This window comes from Canis lupus, chromosome 34 (assembly GCF_011100685.1).
Source record: "Canis lupus familiaris isolate Mischka breed German Shepherd chromosome 34, alternate assembly UU_Cfam_GSD_1.0, whole genome shotgun sequence".
In the NCBI taxonomy this organism is placed as follows: domain Eukaryota; kingdom Metazoa; phylum Chordata; class Mammalia; order Carnivora; family Canidae; genus Canis; species Canis lupus.
In genome coordinates, this window is record NC_049255.1 from 6,292,833 (window position 1) to 6,314,727 (window position 21,895).

The window sequence follows — 21,895 nt, forward strand, 5'->3', positions numbered from 1 at the left end:
GCTGCAAGAAGATGAACACTTAGAAGTAATGTGGGTCCCATGCCATATAAAGATTAAGGCTATGCTATGGAAAGTTCACAGAAATGGAATCCTCTTGAATGAATGAGGTGGGGAGTGTGAAAGCCAAGTAAGCAGTTTAATGACATTGGAGCTGAGGTCTCCTACAGAAGTAAGAACTCTAAACCTCTACCATATTGTTAGGGGGCACGGTTACCTGAGGACACTGGCCAAACCAAGGCACACAGAACGGGGACTTATGGAATTCTCCACAAGCAATCAAAAAAAAAAAAAAAAAAAAAAAGAAAAAAGAAAAGAAAAAAGAAAGAAAAAGAAAAAGAAAAAAAGAGCCTATTATTTGTGTCCATGTCCAGTGGTTTTTATACAGATTTGCCACTTGGCAGGAATGTATTTTCCAGAATATAACAAAGCTGGAGGAAAATGCAGAACCACGGCTTTCTGAGGGTGAGGCAGATAGAAGGTTCTGCATAGCCACACACGTGCACACATTCTTCTCATTAGAAGACAGTCTCTCCTTTTAGGTGTCTGGCACCATGCCCAAGCATCCTCCCTTGGGTGGATTCCAACACTTTCCCATCATTCTAGATGTCCAAACCCCACGCTGGTTCGATTTGGCGTTGCCACTACATACACATCACCCAGAATCCTACCCCTTGTCTTTCCCCACTAGGCTTTTTCCTGCCTCTTCCCAATTCAGCCTCCGGGACAGGAAGTGTGGGGGTTATGTCTGGTTTGGGTTATACCATTCCCCTCCTTGGCAAAGCACCTGGGGCCAGGAGATGGAAGAGGAGACAACGGTCCAGCCTTGACTTCACGCCCAAGTGTCGATTGCCGCGTTGGTGATTGCAGTCATTGGCTTTCACAAATGCAATAATCTTTATAGTATTACATTTCTAAACTATTGTTAACAGCAAGTGCAAAAATGAGTGAACGTTGCGCCGCAATAGAAAAAGGCTTTATGTCAATTTCAAGGTGTTTCAAGGTTTTCTCATGATTTAACTAACTTTCAAGGTTCTTTGTTTTAAATGTATTAATGTCATCATTATTATACTTATTCATAGTTCCCAAGAGGAGAGAACTGGCCGATGCTGACAGAGCAGACTGCATTACCTGTATTTTGTCCAGCACGCCGGTGCTGTCCATCCTGCTGGCCACGTTCACCGTGTTACCCCAGATATCATACTGTGGCTTCTGGGCTCCAATCACACCAGCTATTACAGGCCCATGGTTAATACCTGCAACACATAAGAACTGGGTGAACAAGATTCAAGTTACAGCAAAAGTTTTACAAGGCTGTTTTTGAATCACGGTTACTAAACAAACATTAGCCCAACTCATGGAATTCTAGAGCAAAGAAAAATAATTGTTTTCCCTTGTTAATCTTGATTTGTGCTCATGTGCCCATCTACCATGATTATTCCATAATAGCATATCATTGGCTATGCTTTTAAAAAAACTTAAACGGGACAGTCTTCTATGCTGCTACGTAATCTTAGACAAGGGACGATTATTGTGTTTTCCAATAGTTTGGTAGTCAATGTTAATTTTGCAAATATACATCTTTCTATTTTATTTTTTTAAATTTTTAAAAAAGATTTTATTTATTTTTTCATGAGCGAGGCAAGGACATAGGCAGAGGGAGAAGCAGGCTCCCCACAGGGAGCCCGATGTGGGACTTGATCCCCAGACCTGAGATCATGCCCTGAGCTGAACGCAGATGCTCAACCACTGAGCCACCCAGGTGCCCCATCTTTCTGTTTTAAATAGCTGAGTGGATGGACTGCCCTAGCAGCAGCTGTGCCATGCTGGACTTTTGGGTTCATGCCAACATCTTGCTGAATGCACCACTGCCACCATACCACTGTTGTGTTTCCTACTTGCTGTGCACTGTTCCACATGCTTCACATGTATAAACTCCTGTGGTTCTCAGAAGAGCCCGATGGGGTGGGTACTGTCACCAACACTTCCAGTTTCAGGCATGGAAGCAGGGGATGGTGCCATCAGACAGGTGGTAGGTGGCAGTTCGCTCCAAGGCCCCTGCTTGTAAGGATGCTGCCCTCCTCTTTCTTCCACAAGTGTCCCCTGCATAAGGTTTCTTCCCACCTTTAGGGTCATTGCCTTGGTAATATCTCAATGGCAAGTTTACTGAATTCCAGAGGAACATGTTTGTGCTTCATTTCCATTGCTAAACCACCTTCCAAAGGACTCCCTTAACATGCACTGTACTAGTGAGGAAGTCTACCCATGTTGGCATTAAAACAACAGTAAATCTTCTTATGGGCCACACAGATTCAGATTTCAGGAAATTCTACGACACAAGAAGGCACAACTGATAGGACTGTGGCAGATCCTGGGGTAGACAGGCTGGCCCCAGTAGGTGGGTGTGACCCACAGAGGGTCTCCAGGCAAGCGGTGGGAGGTCTCTCAGGCTTTGTCGCTTGGGTTCTTGGCCCACTTGAAGCTACCCTCTTTACAGCTCTGCATCCATATCAGACTGACAACAACCCCACCTCTGGTGTAAGCCCCCTCACCAACTGTGATTCCCCAGGGAGAGCCATCAAAAGGGTGCTGGAGAAACTCAGGAGTCGCCTCTCTTCAGCCCAGCTGGCCTTGACCTCGCTGGCCGGACGGATTTCTTGCTCTCCGGCCTGCCATGTGACTTCCCAGCTAATCAGGCACCCCAGCTCACTAACGGCAATTATAAACTCATGGTTATTACATGTGGACACCTGGGCTCTGGGTGTGCTTTCGCGCTGCCTGAGACCTGGGCATGCCATCTGCCTCCTGGAGCTGAAGCCTGAGAAGTCTGATCAACTTCTCTAAGCAGAGAGGCCTGGGCTCTTCCTCCACCTACCGTGCACCAGGTAGGAGGAGTCCCCTAGTCCCAGCATCTCACTTCAAACAGGCAGACCCTGTTATTCTGGGAGTAGTGCGGAGGAAGGCCACAGAAACAGAAATAGAAATATTGACATTGGCTAATGACGCCCTTTACGTTTCCTGGTGGATCTAGGACCCTGCCTTACTACAGGAGTCAGCTTGTATAGACTGATAAGGGTGATGTTTCTGAGTGATCCCATTTCCCAGTCCCGAACTGCTTAGTGTGCTACGGTTTGTTACAGACTTAAGGCACAGCTTCCTCTCTGCAATGGAAGGGTAGGCAGGAAACACAATACGAACACGATTTTACAAAATCTTTGAAGGTGTGCAAGAGGTGGGAAAGAAATTCTGCTTTGCTTTTGCCGAGTAGTCAAAAGCTCACACTCTGCTGCAGACACCCCAAATAATCGATTCCAGATGCTGGCTGCTGGCTGGTGCTCTCAAGCCCCTGTGGCATCAACTTTTCTGCTGGCTGCTGAGTCCTGCTTGGTCAGCGCCTGGGGACGGCGGGTGGGGGGGCTACAGGGAGAGCCTGGGCTGATGATTCCTGGCACAGGTCAATCTCTACTTAGTGCAGGAATGTGCTTGAATTTTGACCTCTGTTAACTGACTGATTCTGCAGCTTGACACGCAGAAAAGGACATTAGGGGCGAATTCAGCTCTTATATTTATCTTTTTTTTTTTTTAAACTATTACTCTTCCACGTTCCTACCATGAACTGCCACTGGATGGCACCGTGCACTCAGGTGCAGCAGGGAAGCCGCCCAAAGCGAGGCCCATGAGTGGGGAAAGGAAGGCAGCCCCAGAGGCTGGTGAAACATTGAGCTTAGGCTTCTTTAGAAATCTGGAAGAACTGGCGTGTGGGGTGAGTGTATAGATAGATACTATTAGTCATTCAATAATCAGTGTAAAGTAAGCACACAATAAATTCCTTTTGAAGAGGATCTATTCAATTACTCACATTAATTTGGAAAACACAGTAATGGTCTAGACCAATATGGTCCAGCCTTTTTTGGATGTAACACAGGTGACCAGCAAATGACTATCCTCATCTTACAATGAACGACAGTGTTGTTCTGGTTTGTTTGTATATGCTTGACAATGGAGCAGGTCATGCTGCTGGGTAATAGATTTTTTTTTTTTTTTTTTTAGATGAGAGTAGTTTGATAGTTTGAGGTGCTCATTTTCTAAGCTGTCAAAACAATAAAGAGGCCCTAGGGCCAAGGGGACACCTCTGCACTTGATGTGGTCAGCAGGCTGTGGGAAGCCCCCAGCCTGCCTGGCTCTTTTCATCTCTGTAGTAGAAGGTAGTGCCGTGAAGGAGGCCCACGGAGGTGAGGACAAAGAAAAATGTGTCCAGATGCTAACAATTAACAGCAAATGGAAGCAGCAAAGAGGTCACCTTTTGCTTAAGAGATGTAAAAAATTTCTGGGTTTTATTTTTGTAAAGATTTTATTTATTCATGAGAGGCATAGAGAGAGAGAGAGGCAGAGACAGAGGCTGAGGGAGAAGCAGGCCCCATGCAGGGAGCCTGAGGTGGGACTCATTCCTGGGTCTCCAGGATCACGCCCTGGGCTGAAGGTGGCACTAAACCTCTGAGCCACCCGGGCTGCCCTATTTCTGGGTTTTAAAATTCAGAAGAGAAAAGGAAGAAAATCACTCTAAATATTGTTTTTTTTTTTTAAGTTGAAATCTGTATGCAATAGAGGTGAAAAGCCTTTCCGATGGAATTTGTTAAAAGAACTACTCTTGTGTGGACTTGTTTTCAGAAGAAGCAAAATGTGTTGCCAAGAGGGACATAATATGGTCAAAGCAGCTCTTACCAGTTGTGAACGGCCATAAGTGCAAACATAGCAAGGCAGCTGTGTGCTAAGCTGAGAGCTGAAAGCACACTTTGTATTTTTATAGACATTTGTAAAAGGCCAACTAAGCATGAAGCACGCTCATGAGTCAACTTGAAGAGAAGAACTTAGTAGAAAATTTTAAATTTTAAAGAAAGTTGGCCTTTTCTCTTGGATTTGAACTTTCAATCAGAAAAGCTATGGCTATCTCAGAACCTGGGACATAGGTTTGGGGTTCTTGGAGGTTGTGACCTCAGGGGTGTGTGATGATTTCAACAAAGATGCCTTTAAGATTTTGTTTGTTTGTTTACATCTTTGGATCTCCAAAGTCTGTATGCATCTCACGACCGCTGGCAGGTGCTCATTTCACCAGCAGGAGTCCCTAAAATAATGGAGTGGTTTACAGTTGGTGGCGTAAGTGAGCTCCTCAGGATGGCTTAAGGCCATGCACATGACTGGCAGAGGGACCCCGGCTGGGTGGATGAGGCAGCGGAGCTGAAATCCAGCTCACGGTCCACTTGCTAAACACAGTGCTCTTAGCCAGGGTCCAACCAAAGGGTATTTTGTTTTCTAATTTGTGCAAAAGTGCCTCAGAGGCTCCTAACTTCCCTGAGCCTGCCCCCTCCCAGCAAATTCAGTCTTTTTGCCCTCAGGACACAAGCTGGTCCCTCACGCCACACCTTCCCCGCACCTACAGGCCACATCTCTCTACACAACATACCCACTCGCAACTTGAAGTCATTGAAGGAGTGCTTGTTGATAGCATCCAGTTTCGCCACCAGGGCAAAGGCAAACTCCACCATGGTGCCAATGTGCATGTACTGCCTCTCGGGCTCCTGGACAGAGAGAGACACACAAGCAAGGTTAGAGCTCCATGAGCAGGGAAACGGTCCCTTGAGTCACAGAACTGGGCTCCAGGCAGAAAGGATGCTCGCGGCTACTGCACTTTAGCCCTACAGCCCTGGCAGACGTTTTGTGAGGAGCCCCCCTCATCACAAGGAGGCCTGGTGCCCCAATTCATTTCTGTGGCCGTGGGGTAATCTGAGACACCAGAAGACATGGGATACCCAGGCAGAAACTGCCAAGAGAAGACCCCACGAGGAGGGCCTGGCTCCTGGTTCTCGGCTTGCCCCTCATCCCCGACTCCCCACTTTGCTGCTGACCTCTGGCTTTCTGTTGGGTTGACCGATGGTAGGGGCCAGGGAAGGTCAGGGGGCGCAGGGGAGAAGGCTGGGGTCCATTCCTCCTCTTCCCCACTCCACACCTGCCACAGCTCACCTCGGTTCTGGAAACACCACATCTTCCATTTGCCCCAATGGGGGGTGTTCTGCATCCCCCTTCCCCCGAATTCATCACCTCCAATACCTCAGAATTTGTATTTGGAGATTCTTCTCTCCATCATTAAAGACGGGATCAAGATTAAATTGGGTGATTAGTATGACTTATCCAGTATGACTAGTGTCCTTATACAAAGAGGAGAGTAAGACACAGACCCATGAAGATGACCACACGAAGACACGAGGAAGACGATGTCTACACAGCAAGGACAGAGGCCTCAGAAGAAACGAACCCCGTCAGCACCTCGACCTCTGACTTGGTCTCCAGACCTGGGAGTCAACAGATTTCTGTTGTTTAAGGCCCCAGTCTGTGGCGCTCTGTTACGGCAGCCCTAGCCAGCTGATACAGGAGACCACGAGTCCTGGCTCTCCTGTCCCTGGGCATCCACATCATCCCTCCAGGAACAGTCACCACACATACAGAGCAGAAGGAAGGACAAGTTCAAGGTTTCCAATGAAGGTAAGTGGGGATTTCTATTCCTATTTACTATTAATTTATACTTATATTTCTGTTACTAATTTTTATTTACTATGAATTTATAACACCTACTACATTTGTAATTCCTTCTGAAGATCATCTTTCTAGAATTTCTTTTTTTGGTTATATTTTAAACACAGATTCTTTATTAGTATATGCAGATAATCCATCAGATGTATTTACATGTCCTGTAGGTTCCCTCTGCCCTGTTCATCAATGACTCGGTGCACGCGGATGTGGGGTGACATGCCCATGAGTCTGGGGCTTTGGCTCCCGGTGTCCATCTCAGCCCGAGAATCAGTGCCGTCTTTTATGTCCCTCACTGGTCTGTGAGCTCCCCAAGGGCAGAGAATGTCTTCCATTAATCTGTGTCTCCACAAGATCAAAGTGGCCGGGGAGAAGCGCCTGATACATGGTTGTTGAGAGGCTGCTCCTAGACTGCCTGTCGGGTAGCCAAGAGGAAATGTCTAGGAGGAGCAGAGAGCATCGCCAAGCTTGGCGGAGGGGTCAAAGCCAACCGATGGCTCATTTGGGGGTACATCCGCCTGGAGAGGTGGGCATTCAAGCACCTGCTAAAGTGGGACAGGGCTCCAAGGGAAGATGGTTCCTTGTCCTGGGGGTTGTCCTGGGCCCTGCAGGATGCTGAGAAGTGACCTCGGCCTCTGCCCACACAGGCCAGTGGCAGCTGCCTTCCACGAGTGACAACCCAAAACGTCCCTAGACATTGCCCAATATCCCCGAGACCACCGCACTCAGTAATATAATCATGAGCAGAGAAGAAACAGTAAATTTCCTGTTCAGAAAGTTCTTCCTCTGCTCAGATAAATTCTATCATTCTAGAGAAAGACTAATGAAATGTTACCATTGCCATAAATCCTCAACTTAAAATTGTGCGAGAAAAATCCAAACCATTTAAACAAGTGGAACTATGACAACCATCGGCTAATGTCAGTGCAAATGAAGTCATTTCTTAACAACAGTGCTGTTCTTCCAGCAGAGCTCCCTGGGGTCTCTTGTCTCATGCCCCCGGGAAGGCGTGATTTGGAGGTTCATGCAGTCCTCTGGAAACAGGAGGCGCGAACTGTTGGATCGACAGGCAGGATCCTGTGTCGCTCACATCACAACCGTCCCAGCAAGAACAGATTTGCCACGGGGGCTTTCTACTGAACCTCAGAAGAGCAAACGAGCTTCTCTCCCTGATGAATTATCCCCTGATCTGGTTTCATGCAAGTGGAAAACTCCACTTGCACTCACTGCAAGTGGGGTTTAACTCCAACATCGATAACTCACTTGGGCTTAGTAAATCCTGGAAAAAATTATGTTCAGTCTTTAGAAGAGCTCAGTTCATTGCAAAATGTCCTTCTAACTGAGCTTTTAATAAATATTTGATGACAATATAAAGCAGCTCTTTCTCCCACGATCCAAATGATTTCTGTTAGGTGTCCTCCAAATATTTAACGGACTTCCAGTGACACGGTGAGCAGACACATTTGGTGTCCCTGAACACATTCTGGAAGCTGTTTGCTTTGGAAACTCCACCAGCAAGGAACGCCACTTAAAGCAAAAGTATCTTTATCAAGGTCATTTTATAACCCAAGGGACTGGTAAAAACCGAGCTAAATTTTTAGGCTGAAACATATGCTTCTTCTCTTGACCTCTCCTCTTTCCTCCTTGCCCTTCTTCCACCCATCAAATATCCACGGAGCACCTGCTGTGCTGGCAGCTGTCTGGTGTTGAAGGTTTAGGACTACTGCCTAGGCACTGTTCTCCCCCCGGACACCCCTGGGAGATCTGAAGCCCCCCCTCCCCCGCAGTGCTTCCCAAAGGGATGGTCTGCTCTGTCCCAAGTGAGCTGATCATCACAGGCCAAAGATCACGTGGTGGCTCCCAACACCTGAGTGTCAGGCACCTGTTGGAGGGCACGAATGCGACTCACAACTTCCCAGTGTTAACACAACTCCAACGCACGAAAAAATACTTATGGGAAACAGTCTGACCGCTAGGCCATCCATCGACCCATCTAGATTCACTGAACCTGGATTTAGGTGGTTCTCACGGTCTTCAGCCCATCTCATTTTATAGAGAACGCATCTTATTAAAATGCACATTAGGGATCCCTGGGTGGCGCAGCGGTTTGGCGCCTGCCTTTGGCCCAGGGCGTGATCCTGGAGACCCAGGATCTAATCCCACATCAGGCTCCCGGTGCATGGAGCCTGCTTCTCCCTCTGCCTATGTCTCTGCCTCTCTCTCTCTCTCTGTGACTATCATAAATAAATAAAAATTAAAAAAAAAAATAAAATGCACATTAAAGGATGTTCCAGCAAGCATCCCCTCAACCCCTGCCCTCGTATTTTAAACCAATTTCCAGAAGGAAGTTAGCCACCAAGCACATGGCTCATTGCAGACCCACTGTCGTGGATATGAGGGCCTGTACCCTATGTGGCCTGGTTTTCCCATATATTAATGAATGAGTGATAGGGTCGTCCCCATGAACACGGGGGCACTGTAGTTGCTGGCTGCTGGAAATCTCCAATGAACAGCAATAGCACGCGCATGTATGTATTTAATGCTCACGGCGAGTCCCATGAAGGACTTCCTGTCTTCGTGCCCATCATGCTGATGGGGAAAGGGACACCTCGGAGGGCTAATAACTTGTGTAAGTGGCACAGCCAGGCTTTGCAGCCAGGAGTCTGACCCTGGGTCCCGTCTTAGCAGCACTGCCATCTTCCCCCCAAATGTGCATCTAGAACATGGTTGGAACTTGGCGGTGTGCATTTTATGTATCATCTTCATCTTTGCATCGCATCTTTGACTTTCCTTCCACTTTATTAGTTTTAAAACATTTGCATCGTATTCATTTTTGTGAGCTTCCTCAGCGACAGATTTACGTAAGATATGCACAGACATGTAGACAGGTAAGCAGCTTTCCTTGATCGTCTTGCTGGTAAATGGTGGCAGGTGGGTTCGACGACGATGAGTCTAAGAGATACTCAGTTGATGGGGAGCTATCACCAGGAGTCGTTCATTAATGACTCTGGAACTAGCCGCCACCTGTGTGGAAGGCTGAAATGATACTTGGATATCTTAGAGCACAAACTGTGTATCTAAAACTAATATTGTTTCACCTCCCAAAAGACAGCTCTTATTCTTGACTCTTCTGCTTTGCTAATGGCGCCATTAATTACAAATCCGTGAATCAGAAGCCTGAGGTGCTGGCAGCCTGGCCTTCTGTGCCTCGTCTCCTCTCCCGACCCCTCAGCTCCTAAGTCTGCCTCCCATGAGCACACTTCCTTCACTCACCTCTTCATTTTCCTAGGCCCATGCTTTAGACTCCGACCACTACTTGTCTGAAGGTACGAAGTTCCCCAAATAACTGCTGGTACCTTTGAGTTGGGCAGCATTGGGTTCAGCCCCAGGTCCTATAACCATCAGCTGTGTGGCCTTGGCTGAGTCACATAACTTCTCTAGGCATCAGTATCCTCATCCAAGATGGGACAGTAACCACCTACCTCACAGGGGTGTGGGCAAGGTGAAATGAAGTGGTTACATGAATTCAGCCTGTATCCCTAGGGCTCAGGATTTATTTAGGATTTTATGATGGTTTAGAGAAGCATGTTACTCTGCTTGACACGGAAAGCATCTAGGAGGAAATGCCAGTCAGAAGCTGTCTTAGGACCCAGTTTAGAACATTCTCCCTTTGCACACACTGAGCAACCTACAGGGATGTACAGCTCTGACAATGACCAAAGTGTCTGACGCTCCCTGTGTCTTTGAGATTCTCTGTATATTTAGTGCAGAGCCATAGCTTCATTTCTCTCAGTTTTCAGGTTCCTGTCAGTAGCATGAAAGCAGGAGGAGATTTCTCTCTGCTTACAACACATCATGGGAGCGCTGGAGTTTGTACAAAAGTACAATGCACCAGGGCACTGCTTTTTCATTTCAGCAGAGACCCAAACTATTTTCTCCTTTTCCAGGAAAGGAAACTATGGTTATTAGTTTCAAAATGTGCTTTAGCTACCATGAAACGGCGGCAGGTCTCAGCGTGACTCCTCACTTCCTCCCTAGTCAGTCTGGCAGGGTCCCTCCACCTTGGGCTGAATGTGCCCCTTCAAAATTCATATGGTGAAGCCTGATCCCCACTGTGTTGGATGGATTAGGAGGTGGGGGCTTTAGGGAGTGGTTAGGTCATGTGAGGGGAGCCCTCCTGAATGGTGCCTTACAAGAAGGGGCCGGGGAGAGCTTGCTTCCACCCATGACCCACGGCAAGAACACTATCGACAAACGGACAAGAGGGTGCTCGTCAGACACCTGATCTGAGGGTGCCCTGGTCTTGGACACACCAGCCTCCAGAGCTGTGGGAAATAAAGGGTTGTTGTTGTCTGTCACCCAGTCTCTGGCAGTTTGTTAGGGCAGCCTGTGCTAAGATGTCTCCAATATTCTCAGATACTCTCCACATCACCTGAAATGTGTGCACTTTCAATGCACCTGTGTGCATTGAAAGTGTCTGCACACATGATTTTCCTGGACTGCAAACTCGGGGCTGTGTGTGTGTGGGGGGTGCTGCTACCGAGGGCCAGTCACTGGCAAGTACCTGGCACTTACCACAGTGGGGAGAGGACACCTCTGCTGGATGTCCTACTAGCTAAGTAAAATCTAGAACAGCCAAGCCAGACACAGAACCATTAACCTGAGTCAGTGAATGCAGATGGGAAATGTTTACTGTCCACTGCTTGGTTGGCAGCTCCATTTTGCTAATACACTGGGTGAGCGAGTATAGGAATCCATCTCATGGGTGGATCACATGGGGCCTGGGATTTGATTTGGGGGAGGGAGGGAGCTGAATAAAGGAGAAACATTTATGCTAGCAGCAGCGGTGTCTCTCCAGGTCAAACTCAGCAAGAACCAGATGGGACAAAAAGTTTAGTAACTACTCTCAACCTACAGCCCTGGGTCTGCTGTTGGATTTGTTTTTTAGTAAAATTTAAAAAATAATTATTATTTTATAATGAGTAAAATAAAATACTAAACTTATTTTTAAATGTTTTTAAAATCAGGTAATTTTTACATAAAACAAATCAATAATTACATTGAGTAATTCAAAAGAGTAAGAAGACACCCGCTTTATAAAAATTTTGAAAAGCACTAGTCCTCATACCATGGTGATGAGTAAAATATTCCTGCCACCACCTGCCTCTGTCCCCCGCCCCCCTGTTTTTTTTTTTTTTTTTTTTTCTGGTACAACAAATTATTTCTTCTCAAAGTGTTTCTGGCCATGGATATCAATGTACTTGAGTCTGTGAATAAGAGCCAGAGGAAGGGCTCATTACACCAATAATATAATCAAGGCATGAATCTGAATGAACGTTTTCCTTCTTGTGTTCTGGGTTCAACTTACTAAAGTTCTTAATAATATTTGTTTGAAAAAGATCAGAACCCTGTACACAACTGCCAAGACCAGAGAAACCGTGATCCTTGACTAGGGCACGAAGGATGGACTTCCTCTATGATAGGGCCCCTAGAGCCTCTCAGGGCTTGAGTGCTGAGCTTCCAGTGTGCGGTGAGGCTAGCGAGGCCAGACGGAGTGGTGAGGAGGTGCACTGCGGACAAGCCAGGTCTAAAAAAGAACCAGCTGCTTCTGTGTTCCAGCTGATGATGATTATCATCAGGGATGAAGTTCAGGTAGATAATCTACCAATTTTCAGGAGAAGCTTCTCCCTCTGCCTGTGTCTCTGCCTCTCTCTCTGGGTCTCTCATGAATAAATGAATAAAATATTAAAAAAAAAAAACTATCATTTCCAGCTTCTCTTGAAAATTGGTAGATTATCTACCTGAACTTCATCCCTGATGATAATCATGCAGGGAGCCTGACGTGGGACTCGATCCCAGGACCCCAGGATCATGACCTGAGCTGATGGCAGATGCTCAACCACTAAGCCACCCAGGTGCCCTGGAAATGATAGTTTTTTTGGTGAAATGTCCTTTGTCTAAAACTAATACTCTGTAAGTCAAGAAAAAATACTTTTAACCACAATTTGCTCTCACGGCTTCAAGTGTGAAGGCCAAGGCAAGGAACAAGCAGGAGTTGCAGCTCCGGCCTGGAAGCAGGTGGGGTCCTGGCAGTGGAGGGGAGGGCTGCTGACCAGCGGCTTCCAGCACAGCACATCTGCTTATCCTGCACGTTCATGGAAGTGTGAGTGGGGTTAGAACGCCAGCCCTTTCTCAGTCTAACATTTCACTTTTTGACAAGCGCCTGCTTCTTTGAAAAACAACAGTCAGTTGTTATGCATAATGCAACCAACCATTTAGTCATGTTGTCTGCAAGCTTAAAATTAGAACGCACTGTTTCATTTAAGAAATACAAACGAAGCAAAACAAAGGCAGACATAAAAGCCCCGCTCTGGCTAGGTGTTGACAGGCTGCTATGCGTCTGTGTTCCCGTGGGTAAGTATGCTGCTCCCACTGGGAGAAAATGGGGAGGACCTTATGAATAAGAGCTACATTTGCAAAGGCTTTTTATCCAGATACCTTTGCCTCTTCTTGGGTTTAAGAAAAACACATTAATCCTTGATAAACTCAATATATTTTGCAAATATTGAATGTCTTTTGTTGCCAAACTAAATATTTGGCAGAACAATAAACAGAAAGGTTTCTTGGCTTATAACTAGAAAAATAAGTAGGTAGGATACAGCTAGCTAGGTTACAAAAGGCAGAAGAGACACTCATCTCTTATAAAAATAAAATGTCCACATTGATATGCATCAAGGGCGTTACCATCCCCCACCCCAATCAAACATAAGGTATGTTGCTTGCAGAAGACTTGTACTGCACTTCAAAATATTTCTAGGGTGACCTTAGTAAGATCTAATTAAATGCCCTACACCAAAATGGCTCATATTGAGTAAACTCTCCACCTGGACATGACGACGTATCATATTACATTTATATCCCAAACCCTTATAGCTGTTCTACTGGAGGTAGCAATGGTATCAATATGCAAAACAGTGTACAAGTCACAACTGATTATTAGGGCTATTAGCATTTTTATTACCTGCTCAGGCCACGGAGTATTTTGCATATTAATGCAGTCTTCCCAATAGCCTTAGGAAATGGGCAGGCTCACCACTTTATGTAAGGATCTGGGGTGTAGGAAGCTTAGCTGTTACAGTAAATCATGAGTGGTCTCACTCGAAAGTCACTCCAGCATCAGGTAAATAATCACTTATGAACCGTGGTGCCTGGTAAGGAGTCAGGAAGCAGCTCAAGGGTAGCTAAGAAGGCCAGTCTGATGGCTGCAGCTGAGGAGGGCAGGAGGGATGGGGCATGCTGGACAGCAAAGGTGTGCTAAGGTCAGGCAGGAAGCAGCAGTGACTTAATTGTGCAGATCCTAACTGGGTGCAGATGTGAGCACGTGCGGGAGGGGTTGGTGATGAAGGGGCTGATGGAGCAGCACCAGAGCTCCTGGCCTCGGGGCAGCCCTGCCCTGTCGCTGCTTGTCCTCTCTGTGACCTTGGGCAAGTTACTGCACTGCTGTGCCTCAGTTTCTCCTTTTCCAGCTGTGACATGGGAATCTCTTAGGTTTGTTAAAAGCAGGCTAAGGAGGCATTTTGTCAGTGCTCACAATATCAGGGGAAAAAGAAGAGGGTTTATACCCCAAGTAGCAGGTTTGTACAACAGAAGGAAGGAAGTGAAATGCTGTTCTGGGCAGGTAAGGTGGGCATGTGCTCCACTGAACAAACCCAGGTCACTTCAGTGCACACTGCCCCCTGCCGGGGATTTTGGGGAACACATCAGACATGGCACCTCCTATCATCTGGATAGTAGATGAGAAACAAGGCAAGGTTCCTCAGGTCAGGGTGTCTTCCTTGCACATCAGAACCACCCGGGAAAGCTAGTGGCAATGGGGATTTCCAGCCCCATCTTCAGAGACACGGGGATGACTGGGGCCCTGTTTTGGGGAGGAGGGAGGAAAGGAAGAAGATGAGGCTGGCCACGGAGAGCTGGACATGTAGGCTTGGCCCATGGGCAGGATGGCAGACAATGGTACTGGCCGGGGCTGACGATACAGACGGGATGGATCATGGATGGAGTCTTAGGTGAGGCCCCTGACCGAGAGGAAGTGTCAGGGGAAGAACACGAACGTGTTCCGCAGAGAGGCACCGCAGGTAGCAGGCAGCCAAGTGAAGGACCAAAGAAGGAGGAGGGACTTCTGGGTGAAGGTGACCACCAGCTGGACCAGAGGCCGAGGGCAGGACTCCGAGAATGAGCGTTCGGAGCACACAACTGGACCTGGATTCTGGAATCTGGGAGTGCTTCTTGATCTTCAAGAGTGGGGTTTCTGGTGTGGGTGTTGGTGAGGAGGCGGAGGTGCAGAGCGAAGGCGGTGGACGAGGCCTCTCAGGCCACAGGGCGTGCCCGTGGGAAGGGACAGACCCTGAGGAATGGGTCTGGAGGAGACAGAGTCTGACAGGAAGGACACACAGACACACGAGGCCTTCGGGGACAATGGGGGACAGCACAACCCATGCACTGATGCTGAATGGGTCTTCAGGCAGCGGCGCCTCTGAAAATCTCCGCTCTGGGGCTCCACCAAGGAATCTGTAGGTGGCTATGGGTGACCTGAGGTCTGGAGTGGGCGTGATCAGGTCAAGTGCCCTAAATGGCCTAGTAGGGGAGACTGGCTGGAGAGGCCTCAGAAGCAGAGCTGGGATTAGGCAAGGTGAGTAAGGGACTCCCCTTAGGCACAGAATTTCAGGAGGCAGCAAAAAAGCATGACAACCATGATACATGACATGCTAATGCAATATTTTGAAAATATAAATTAAAGCAGAAAAATCCAGAATGAACTAAAATATCAACATTTTAAATATAAGTATGTGGAATCAATCGTTCCTCCACCAAAACTCCTATCTTGAAGCCTTAAAACCCTCCCCCCACCTAGATCTTTTCTCTCTCTCCACCATGCGAGGACACAGTAAGAAGGGGGCCATGGACCAGCGAGAAGAGAGTTCACCAGCACCTGTAGTCTGCAGGAACCCCATCCGGGACTTCCAGCCTCCAGAACCATGAGACAACCAATGAGCCCTCTTTGAGCCCCTCAGCCCACAGTGTTCTGTTGTGGTGGCCCTGGCTGACTGAGACAGCAAGTGCTCAACACCTCACAGCCTGAGGCCAAAGGAGAAATGTCCCTTCCCATATGTAAGATTTTATGTTACTTCTTTAGTGACTAACTTGTCCCATAACTTTAAAGGTGCTCAAAAAGTATAGATGTGCTTTCATTAAAGCCTGGAAAATAAAATTCTCATCATTCTGTTTTTGGTATCATTATGGCACTTAAAAGGGACTTAAAATAATGTTATATACATTTTCCTACTGCTATTTTACAATTTTCCAATAGCTTTTCAAATTCTAGGATGTTCTGTTAATAAAAATCCAATCCAACCATTAAAAATACACAATACCATGTCTACAGGGCTACACGTTCTTCCTTCTACCTCTGGCAACAAGAGGACTCCTCAGGGCACGGCTCACAATCCAAGATAAGGTTCTTCTACGGTTTCTTTTATTTCTCACTTATTTTACTTTTCCTTATTACTAAAGTAATGCCTACCCATTAAAAAGTAATAATTTGGAAGCAAACACCTAAGGAGAAGAGCAAATGGAATACATATTGCCCCATTCACTTGGAAAACTGCTAGCATTAACTTTGAGTCAGATGGTTGACGTTTCAGTCTCTGCCCATGAATATTGAGGAAAAAGAGCAGAGGGAGCTCTGTTTAGCACGCTGTTTCTCTGTCCCTCTCTCACTCCATCCAGTCTGTGGGAGGTGGGTGTGGGAGAGGGAGCAGAGCATATGGGTTCAGCCCTTCTTTTCTTGGGAGGAATCGGCCTGCCTACAGCAAGCTGTGCTCTGGTAAGTTCTGTTCCTCTGAGTTGCACCCACCACCTCTGCCTTGTAGCAAACCTGTACTGGTGCCATCAGGGAGCCCACTGCCCTAAAAGGAAGTGTGTGTGTGTGTGGGGCGGGGGAGCTTTTTCATTGAATCACAAGCTACACAAGCATATCTATACACCCATGCACACACACAAAAGCAAAACACAACAGAAAACCCCTTCAAAACTATAGTTAATTGAATGAAGACATTCAGTTTTGCCCAAACCACTTTTCAATCTAATTTCTAGGTGGTCAGCTTGGTTTTTGACCACACTGTTTTTAATCAAAAGGCCAGGAGCCATCTTTTAATGCGTCATCCTAAAATAAACAGCCCTAATCTTCTACTTTCTTGTATATTTATCTAGTATCAAGCAGCTACCAGATTGGTTGTTTTTTCCTACCCCTGTTGACTCGAGAAAGGAGTTCTGTGGATAGACCCTCAGAAGCCTCTGGAATTCTCCTCTTTTTTTCATAAGGTTGTGATCACTGAGGTTTTAGGTTGTACACATGGTATGAGTATATGAGGCAGTGCGTGGCCGTTTTGACTCCAGGGATGATCTATGGGTGGAGCTGAGGCTCAGAGTGCTATTGTGTGGCCGATACATCTGTACCTGGGCATGCTCCTGGCTCGGCACGGCGCTCAGACCGGTCGCTGCCATGTATGTGCTGCCAATGGTCTTGATCTTTTCAACTCCACTGAATTTTGGCTTGGACAGCAGCTGTAAAGCAATGACAACCATTCTATTACTCAACTGCGTGCACTTTCTAAAGACACTCTCAAATTCTTGTTCACAGTAATGGGAATATGACTTATTTCAACCACTGTTTATTCACATTTTGACCTTGGGCTTTGTTGAGAAAGAACACTTTATACATTCCACAAAGAGTGTGTCCTTGGAAGGCAGTGCAGTATAATGATATATTTCCAATTAACATGAATTACCTTTTAAAATCTGCTAGTGAAGGAACTAGGATAGATTATGATGCAAGTGACAATCGCCTCAAATAAATTTCCCAATTCTGTGTTTGAAAGGCCTAAACAGAAAAGTATGATTCAGTGAGGGAGGTCTTCCTTGCATGGTGAAGGTGATTTATGACCAATTACAGTGCTAAGAACTGGCTTTTGCCTCTGAGCTCTAGATGTAAAAGGAATCATGATCTAGAATGGCTCCCCCCATCAGCTCTGACCTGAATATTTCTTGTCCCAATTACCAGTTACCAGCTTCCTACAGGCCTCTTCCCCATCAAATACATTAGGACTTGAAGTGGGATGAAGAACAGGTAAAAATAAGAGCAGACGCTGTAGGAAAGAGAAGGGGTAGAGAGAGGAGAAGAAAACTCTGGAAGGTCCTATCAGCTCAGGAGGACATTGGTACCAAGTGAAGACTGGGAACATCTTATTCCTGCTTTCTGAGGAGCTTCTTTCAAGATTCCATGCCAGAGTGTCTAAGGTAGATTAGCAAATCCCTGCACCACATATCCATGAGCCAATCCAACCCAAAAGAGCACTGCCACTCACCTGTCAGTACTGGGGAACATTTATTTGAGTGAGGAGCAGCTGTAACACTGCTCCTGTCTGCAGTTCTCACTAGGAATTTGGCAAATGGGTAGGGATCTCTAGTTGCCATTACTTCACCATAAGTTTTGAGTCAACCTCATGATGACAATGGTGGTAACAGAGAAATGCACAAGTCATACAAGACATTTAGAAGGCTGGCCTGTAACCATCATACCACATGAATAATTTCATCTCTGTATTTCAAAGTTCCATGAATCATGATAACCCATGTTCACATATGTCAATTTTGCTATATTTTGCTTCATATTTATAAGAATGATATAGCAGCAACATTCTTAAAACCATAGGTGTGTTTGTTCTCACCAGAAAACAAAACACATTATTCTCTATGTAGGCAGCATTTTGGAAATTGAAAAATGACACCCATTTCAAATTCTGAAACATATACTTTGTCCCTTCTAAAATATATTATTCTTCAGACATACTGCTTTTTAAATAATAAAACATATCATCCCCGCACAGTTCAAGCTGATATCTAACCTTGGAATACGCCAAGGTAGACATGCCAATAATCTACTATGATAAATACATTATCTCTTTTTATATCAAGAGATAAGCACATGTTTTCCTTGGAGATCAAGCTTTTTGAGAAAATTCATGAGCACACTGGAAAGCCATTTTACTGATACTGATTTTGGTACTTGTTTCTAGGGCTCATACTATCTCACAAATAAAATCTATCGTTCCAAAATTAGTCAAGTACTGTAACAGAGCAAAAGGCTTTAATTTTTAGTTGGCCACCACAAATTACACCAAAAGACTAAGACATGCCACCAGATGGGACTCACTTTAAATGCAATGGCCATAAGAACGCTGAAGCGTTGGATGGGGGCTACAAGTACCTACATCATCAAAGTCGGCGATGATCTCATTCAGGAGCCGAAGGCATTCCAAACCCTCCTTGTTCACATCTGATTCTGTGTAGAATTCTTTGAAATCCGGAATGGAGGCAAACATGACGCAGACACAGTCATAGGATTGGTGGTATAAGTCCTGCCCAGGAGGAAAAGAAGAGCTGAGCACCAGGAAACCTTTTCAGTAAATACACACTTAGGGCAAGTGTTTCTTTATGCTAGAGTCAGTGAGGAAATCCCCCAGCACCCCAATCCACCTGCTCCTAGCCAGCCCAAAGCCCATTCTAGACCCTGGCCATTGATGGCGAGTGAAGGCTTCTGAGAAGCAGGATGCAGGCTCTGAGACCTCAGCACAGTGCTTCCATGGCCACTACCAGCTAACAGAAGTGTCCTTCTGGTGAAACATCTCTGTGATCTCTACCTTAGACCATCACAAGGGATCACAGACTTCTGGCTGAGGAAAGAAGCATTCTTTAAGCAATGGAAGGCAAATAAAATGATCTCCCAAACTACTATATTGGCCTAAAATTACTTCTATGGCTACATCCTTTGCATTTATGCCATTTATTCTTTAGTGTCTCCTGAAAGGAGGAGATGAAACCCATCAAGGTACTTCATAATTACACCAGAAAGAACCAGTGCAACTCCCCAGGTAACTTATTCATACAGAATCAAACACCAACACTATCTATTCAAGATAGCCTTTTGTTTTTTAAATAGAAAGACGCTCGCAGTTCTTCATCCACAGACACGAGTAAAATTATGATGTCTTTTAAATGCAACTTTAAGGTGTTTCCATAATGTTTTCAACATACAACCTCCAAGTTTGATGATGGTTTCAGAAAGAAAGGGGCTGGTCATGGGTGTGAGGAGCTGTCCTCCCACTGGTGCTGGCTCGTCAGGGCCTTCAGGTGGCACGACATGGGCAGGATGGCCAGGTGCCATGGTGGGTGCAGTACGGTGTGGGAAACACCCCCCCACCAGGGAATGTGAGGAACATTCTGTTAGACAAGATGGCCGACCTCCAAGTGGAGGAAGAATGCGGGTGCTGGGGCTTCCTGTGTGCCTGGTAGGGTGAGGGAATCCACTCTGCATGGATGTTATAGTGAGCTCCGCTCTCCTGGGCACCCAGATGAATCCCTCGGCAGGGAGAGAGCACTTCAACAGCACTGTAGCTCCAAGGTTTGTGGCCTCTCAGAAGAACCATTCTCCCCCTGAGGTCTCATAACAAACACATCAGGGCAATGGTGACCCAAGGAAGGTCACATCCACTTCCTGGAAAAGCTAGACTCATGTCGGCTTCCTGTTTTCAGGGCCAATCACCCTGTAATGCCTTCTGCTACTGCGTCACAATCTTTACAAAATACATGAACAATGGTATCAAGGTTCTTCTTTTCTACTTGGCTCTCAATACAGTTGAGCTGGCTCATTGCACAGACCTGTACTTTGTCTCTCTGAGAAGTTGTTTTTGTGAAGAACTGGGAAGACAACGTGTGGCACATGTGACCACCAAGCATATGTTCTAGTAATGCTGACTAAGCTGGAGTGTCCAGGGGAGAGAACCCCCTAGAAGCCTGTTCTAGTTAAAAATGCCAGTTTTAAAAAAGAAATATAAATTTCCCTGACTTCCCCACTCCTCAGGAAAAGAAGCACATCTGACAAGAGAAGGAAAGGTTTTCTGTACCTACGTCTCCCCACTGTCTGCTGACAGTGGCCAGGGTGACTGTCTGGGGACCAATGATGATGACAAGAGTAAGGCTGGTAATGGTCAGCACTGACTCGGCGCCTGCTGCCTGGCAGGAGGGCACCTCTGAACACTCCACAGGCATTAACTTGACCCTGACTACCAGCCTCTGACTGGTGCTATTACTCTCAATGTACAGAAGAGGAGACTAAGGCAGAGGGCAGTTACCAAGTCTGATGCAGAGTTCACTCTTATGAACACTGCACTTGACACTTCAACTTGCATCTCCAGATGACCGCAGGCCATGCCACCTGGATTCAGGGTTGGTATGGGCTTCCAATCAGGTCATGTCACATTACGTTTCTCTCCCCCCACCCCTGAGGTCTTTAAGGGTGTGAGGGAATGGGAGACAATGAAACGCAAGACTGAACCAACTGATAGTTTAGATGAGGGTCCTTTTTAACTACACTGGTTTGGAATCTAATAGAACAAAGTCTATTTATTGAAAGGAGTCTGACACATTATCTCATTCTGCTGTCCTCAAATAGGAATGCATGGGACTCTCCCCAGTGGGTCTCCTCCTGACCAAATGTCATCTGGGGTTGGCTCCAAGCATGTGCATCTTTTGGAAAAGGTCCACAGGTTATTCTGCTGTGCAGCCTTGGTTAAGAACCATAGGCTAAATGAGGAAATGGAAAGTCAGAGGATCTGGGTGACACACCAAGGTTCCCGGCTGGCCTAGGGGCCATAGGACTGTCATAGGACTGAAATCTGGAGCCCTGGTCAGGCACTCTGTAGGTGGTGAGTGCTGCTGGGGGCTGGGCTGCAAACTGCTCACTCACCCACTCGCTAGAGATCAGCCAACTGGAACCTTTGGAGAAAAAACAAGGATAAGCATGGATCTCTGGTCCCCTAGTCCCTGATTCAGGGCTCAAGGACTATTCTTGAGGAACAGGGAAACTTCACCAATGGCAAGCTTCGTAAATTCTCTGGAGCCAGTGAAAAGTGCAGGGCTTAGAGTCATACCCTAAACTCATGAAAGGTTCCCTCAGGTCTTTGGGTTGGGCTTGGGGTCAGAGAGGACCACAAGCTGATTGATTGGCTGATGACCTGAGCTTGTCTCATATTTCCACAGGATCTGGCAATGGGGGTAGGGCAAGTGGGCAGCCTTTGAGGAGATTCTGGAATTCAAAGTCTAGAATGGGTGACTCTTGTTGGGCACACTGCTGCCAGAAGGGATCATCAAGCTTTGCAGTTAGAAATGAGCTTAGAAATGAACTTTCAACACCCACTCA

The 21,895-nt window shown here is 46.4% G+C and overlaps 1 protein-coding gene across 1 annotated transcript in view; it reads right to left on the reverse strand.

Moving 5' to 3' along the window:
* ADCY2 (adenylate cyclase 2) overlaps positions 1–21,895 on the reverse strand; it is a 388,589-nt gene that overhangs the window by 3,932 nt on the left and 362,762 nt on the right. The window contains exons 21-24 of the mRNA XM_038583952.1: positions 18,909–19,055; positions 17,095–17,202; positions 5,459–5,573; positions 1,129–1,253 (exon numbers count right to left, since the gene is read on the reverse strand). Of these exons, the coding sequence (XP_038439880.1) occupies positions 1,129–1,253; positions 5,459–5,573; positions 17,095–17,202; positions 18,909–19,055 (495 nt within the window). The remainder of the gene's footprint in view (positions 1–1,128; positions 1,254–5,458; positions 5,574–17,094; positions 17,203–18,908; positions 19,056–21,895) is intronic.